At 45.4% G+C, this 6,000-nt stretch overlaps 1 protein-coding gene across 1 annotated transcript in view; it reads left to right on the top strand.

Moving 5' to 3' along the window:
- The first annotated feature begins 473 nt into the window (after positions 1-473).
- The window catches only part of LOC137334086 (mitochondrial mRNA pseudouridine synthase RPUSD3-like), a 28,350-nt gene continuing 22,823 nt past the window's right edge, over positions 474-6,000 (top strand). Inside the window, exons 1-3 of the mRNA XM_067998557.1 lie at positions 474-567; positions 2,278-2,409; positions 3,119-3,294. Coding sequence (XP_067854658.1) covers positions 2,279-2,409; positions 3,119-3,294 — 307 coding nt within the window. The 5' untranslated portion in view covers positions 474-567; position 2,278. The remainder of the gene's footprint in view (positions 568-2,277; positions 2,410-3,118; positions 3,295-6,000) is intronic.

The following is a 6,000-nucleotide window of genomic DNA, read 5'->3' as shown; positions in this document are numbered from 1 at the left end:
CGCAAATCTGCACAATTTTTATTCCCCATGGCAGCAAATTGGCGAGTTGGGTCGTGTAGACTGACTCGATGAAGGGAGGTGGCTAAGTTATGGAGTATAGCATGCCTCTATGAAGGGAGTTGAGTGTGGAGTGCTTCTGTGAATGGGAAATGAGTTGGGGTTGCCAATGGTTCCTGGGCTAAATCCTACTAAAGAAGCTGATCCCTAGGGTGCTAGACCTGCCAATTTTCGTTTATTCTCAATGACGGCCAATTTTCTTTCTGGAGACAGTAACTACCTTCTCTGTTGTGTTTCATTTTTAAAAATACCCTCAGTTCCAGTTTATTTGGGTTTGAAATCTGTGTCAATGATTCTCGTAAAACATTCACTGTAACAACGTTGGCAATACACCGAGACTGGAGCAAAACGAACTGCAAGATAATATAAAGCCATTGGTACCGGGACTAATGTACAAAAAGCTGCCGCAACATCGAGATTTTCCATCGTCTGGAATTTTCAGCAGGCGGTGGGGCGGAACCAATCGTCCGAGCCAGGGTTTCCGACCGGAGATGATAAAAGAGGACCCTGGTGAGGCCGCACTAAATAATCCTCTGAATTAATCGCACCGCGATCTTGGGGTCTAAGCGGGGAGAGGGAAGGGAGGGAAACGGCGGCGGCCAAAGAAACAACAGCAGCAGATTGGAACGAGTCCTGGGGAATCAAGAGAGCTTCAGGGTTGGAATCACACGCGTTTCCAGCACAGAAGGAGGCCATTGGGCCCACCCATAGAGCAATTCAAAAACTAATCCCACTGCCCTGCTCTCTATAGCCCTGGATCTTTCTTTGCTTCAAATGTTTATCCAATTTTTCCTATATCATATTATTTTGTGATTTTATCTGTACTCACACTTTAAGGTCAGCACCTTTCCATTGTGTGTACACTTGCATTCGTTTTTTTTCCTTTGAAAGTATATTATCTCACTTATCTACGTTAAATTGCATCCACCAACCTTTGTGTCTTCACCGTTTGCCAACCCCTTTACTTTAGTATCATTAGCAAATTTTGATAAGTTACCTATACCCAATCATCTATATTACTAAGACAGAAAGACTTGCATTTTTATAGTTCCTTTCATGACCTCCGGTCCCAAAGCGCTTTACAGCCAGTGAAGTACTTTTTGAAGTGTAGTCACTGTTGTAAAGTAGGAAACGTGGCAGCCAAGTTACACACAGCCAGGTCCCACAATGAGATAATCTGCTTTAGTGATGTTGGTTGAGGGATAAAGATGGACTCAGTACTAACCTCTGTGGTACACTACTTCCAATCCGACCAACACCCATTATTCTTGACTCTTTCCTATCCGTCAAGCATCCATGCTGATATAGTCTTTATACCGTATGCCTGAACTTTTGTAACAAACCTCCTTATCAAATACCTTCTGAAAATGTGTGTGTACACTGTATACCCTTTCAATCAATCAAATCTTCAAAAAAAGTCTTATTAGATTTGTCAAACATAACTTGCCTTTAATTAATCTGTATTGACTGCTTTTGATTAGCTCCTGTATCTAAATGCACACTAATTCTATCTTGAATTATGTAGTCTTGAGTTTGCCCACAACTGACACTTGTCCCAGTTTATCCTTCTGTTCCTTCTTGAACAGAGATATTAAATTGGCTACCCTCCAGATTCTGGCAAAATTTGCACATCTAAGGAGGATTGAACATTTGGTCAGATCTCTGCTGTTTCCTCTCTGACTTCCTTCAATAGCCAGTGGTGCATGCCATCAGTGTCTGGTGACTTATCCGCCTTGAGTTCTGCTAAGTTTTTCGGAACAAATTTCTTTTCTACAGTTATCTGTTAAAGTTGTTTCACTTGTAGGATTGGGTGTGTTATGGGGTTAATATGTATAGTATTAAGAGTGTTACGGTGATAAAATGTTTAGGATAGAGAGCTAGTTTGCATCCAAGTTACTGGCATGAAACCTACCAATGCGATTAATCTGGTTTCTATATTGGCAAATGAAGGAACGGGAAGCCCACTTCATTTTGCCACTGTGAATGGGGTATTAAGTAATCACTGTTTATGGCAATTTCTCTACAATTGAAGTGAGATAAAGATTCTATTGGAATTTACGGCTTCATCAGCCTCTTTGTTAGAGAAATGTAATTATATTTAAGGTAGAAGGCATAACTTTGGGTGATAGACCTTTGTGTGGGATCCAACAGGAAGGTTCTGAGAATATCATGTAATCCTGTGTGCTTCTTCAGCTATGACTGTTTGTGGTTTTATTTTAGGATGAACCACATATGGAGGCAAATACAGACAGGAAGTGTGACTCGCACAGCAGTCATGCAGGAACATTCCTGTTTTTGCATACGAAGACTTGTGACTAACTCACCATGGCGTCTCTCTAGTACAGTTTCTTGGTGAGTGGGTAAATTGTTTTATTTCCCAAACTGAAGTACTTTTGTATATCCAGGCACAGTGCAATATTTATCACATGGACTGAGCACAGTTCCATCTATATTATTGGATAAGGGCATGCAAACTGATGAGCTTAGTGTGTGTCAGTGCAAAACTGCTACTATGGTGTCAAAGCTTCAGTAGTTCATTTAAAAACCTTGAGAATGTTCACCGTCAGAGAATCACAAACATTTAGGTACAAAGCTGAGCTCATGTATGCAGAAGGACATTTTAAACAATGGAAATGTGAAAGAGTGGCAGAGTAGGGATGTACACTAGTGTAGTATTAGTCTCATAATGAGTTTAAACCTTTGTCTCAAATGGCATTGATATTTGGGCCTTCCCATGGGAAATTGGCCACTGTCAGGTGGGTTGTTGGGAGTGGTTGGGTCTCCCGACTGGTTGACCAAGAAGTACCATTAACCTTGTCAGACAGCTAGATCACACCATTCTTCTGATGTGAATAAGAGCTGTTAAGGGAAAAATTGCAGGCAGTGTTGAAGTGGAGTGACCAGCGGAATTGGGATTTGGAAAACAGTGGTATGGGTAGTCCTGGGACTTTGATATCCAGAGGGACAGATGATGCTGGAACTGAAAGTCCGGAGAGAGAAGTGACATTGATACCGTATTATTGTTTTATCTTTCATTCTGTGTCCTCCATCTCTCTTTTAGGTATGATATACAACTCAAGGGGGCCCGTAACTGGGAGCAGATACATAAACATGGACAGCATTTGAAAAAAGGCAAAGTTGTTAATATCCTCCGGGATCCAGGTATCCCGGTGCTCATAAAACTGACCAAAGAAGAGCTCCTGGAACTGCTAGCGACCAATGTGGTATACCAGGAAAGTGAGTGTCCATTTTAACAAAATCAACTCTGCCTTTTTGAGGTTAAACAAAAGGTGTGTGGGGCATACCCATAGGGAGTGTATTTGAGGGGGGAGGGTGTATCCATAAAATGTGTATCTGGGTTGGGATCTGTGAATCTGGGGTCAAATAGTGTGCTGTTAGGTGTGTATTGGGGTTGGAAAGGTCACCCAAACATGTTTATCTAGCCACAGGGAATGTGTCTGTTATGTATGTAAACAATTTTACAACACCAAGTTATAGTCCAGCAATTTTATTTTAAATTCACAAGCTTTCGGAGGCTTCCTCCTTCGTCAGGTAAATGTTCAGGAGCTCCTTGAAGCCTACGCATTTATACATATAGAACAATACATGGTGTTTACAGACTGCCCCTGCAACTGCCCGTTGCCAAGGCAATCACCGTGTTCAGACAGAGAGGTGTCACCTGCAGAACCCCCGAATACACATTCAACAAAAAAACAAACAGGAAAAAAAAACAGAGAGAGGCAGAAACATCCGGAAGGCAGAGAAAGCCAGCAAATGACCCATTATATTAAAAACAGATAACATTTGTTCGCTGGTGGGGTAACGTGTAGCGTGACATGAACCCAAGATCCCGGTTGAGGCCGTCCTCATGGGTGCGGAACTTGGCTATCAATTTCTGCTCGACGATTTTGCGTTGTCGTGTGTCTCGAAGGCCGCCTTGGAGTACGCTTACCCGAAGGTCGGTGGATGAATGTCCATGACTGCTGAAGTGTTCCCCGACTGGGAGGGAACCCTCCTGTTTGGCGATTGTTGCGTGGTGTCCGTTCATCCGTTGTCGCAGCGTCTGCATGGTCTCGCCAATGTACCATGCTCTGGGGCATCCTTTCCTGCAACGTATGAGGTAGACAACGTTGGCCGAGTCACAGGAGTATGAACCATGCACCTGGTGGGTGGTGTCCTCTCGTGTGATGGTGGTATCTGTGTCGATGATCTGGCATGTCTTGCAGAGGTTACCGTGGCAGGGTTGTGTGGTGTCGTGGACGCTGTTCTCTTGAAAGCTAGGTAATTTGCTGCGAACGATGGTCTGTTTGAGGTTGGGTGGCTGTTTAAAGGCGAGTAGTGGAGGTGTGGGGATGGCCATAGCGAGGTGTTTGTCCTCATTGATGACATGTTGAAGGCTGCAGAGAACATGGCGTAGTTTCTCCGCTCCGGGCAAGTACTGGACGACAAAGGGTACTCTGTTGGTTGCGTCCCGTGTTGGTCTCCTGAGGAGGTCTATGCGATTTTTTGCTGTGGCCCGTCGGAACTGTCGATCGATGAGTCGAGCGTCATATCCCGTTCCTACTAGGGCGTCTTTCAGCGTCTGTAGGTGTCCATCGCGTTCCTCCTCGTCTGAGCAGACCCTGTGTATTCGCAGGGCCTGTCCATAGGGGATGGCCTCTTTGACGTGGTTAGGGTGGAAGCTGGAAAAGTGGAGCATCGTGAGGTTGTCCGTGGGCTTGCGGTAGAGTGAGGTGCTGAGGTGCCCGTCTTTGATGGAGATTCGTGTGTCCAAGAAAGAAACTGATTCTGAGGAGTAGTCCATGGTGAGCTTGATGGTGGGATGGAACTTGTTGATGTTATCATGTAGTCTCTTTAGTGATTCCTTGCCGTGGGTCCATAGAAAGAAAATGTCGTCGATGTATCTGGTGTATAGTGTTGGTTGGAGGTCTTGTGCAGTGAAGAAGTCCTGCTCGAACTTGTGCATGAAAATGTTGGCGTATTGGGGTGCGAATTTGGTCCCCATGGCTGTTCCGTGTGTTTGGGTAAAGAACTGGTTATCGAAGGTGAATATCCAAGAAGATCGCGCATTTAGACACAGACATCAAGTTTTTACAGAGCTGCAAGAAAGCAGACAAGATCCCGAAAGGACTCCAGATCACGAACCCACTCAGGTCCACATACAACTCGGATTACGCTGAGAGACTCTGCCGCCGTACCTCTCGCACACTCCGCAACCATCTCATACACCAACTCTACAGCAGACGCCACAACCTCGAAACCAAGATAGAGTCCATACTCTCAACCTGTACTCAGGACATAGCAGACCAGCTACGTTATACCGCCAAACAGACGAGGCAACGGAACTACGCTGCCTACATGAAAACCAAGAGCAGGAAGCTTGAGAAACTCGGCATCACCACCAGCAATGACCAAGCTTCCCCTGGTACCACGGTTGCAACCACAGGGAAGTCTATTGTCAATTTATCCGACCACACCCTTCAAGCAGACGAAATCGAAGTTCTCAGCCGAGGGCTCAATTTCTGCCCCACTACCAAAATGGATCCCACTAGTCTCGCGGCGGACACAGAGGAATTCATCAGGAGAATGAGGCTCCGGGAATTCTACCACAAACCCCAAGATTTCAGCAGCGAACCCAATGAGACAATCGACGATCCGGAACAGCAGACAGAGGGATCCGCGGTACAGCAACCGAAGAGGAAAGAGTCAAACTGGACTCCTCCGGAGGGTCGCTGCCCTCAGCTGGACATGTATGCTCAAGCTGTCAGGAAATGCGTCAATGCCAGATTCATCAGCCGCACTCAGAAGACAGTCCAGAATGTCACCCGAGCACAACGCAACGCCATAAACGCTCTCAAGACCAACCGCAACATCGTCATCAAACCAGCGGACAAAGGAGGAGCCATCGTCATACAGAACAGAACTGACTATTGCAAAGAAGCA

The sequence above is a fragment of the Heptranchias perlo genome, chromosome 17 (genome assembly GCF_035084215.1).
Source record: "Heptranchias perlo isolate sHepPer1 chromosome 17, sHepPer1.hap1, whole genome shotgun sequence".
NCBI lineage: Eukaryota > Metazoa > Chordata > Chondrichthyes > Hexanchiformes > Hexanchidae > Heptranchias > Heptranchias perlo.
The sequence above is the reverse complement of the archived record's forward strand: the minus strand, read 5'-3'. Positions and strand labels throughout refer to the sequence as shown.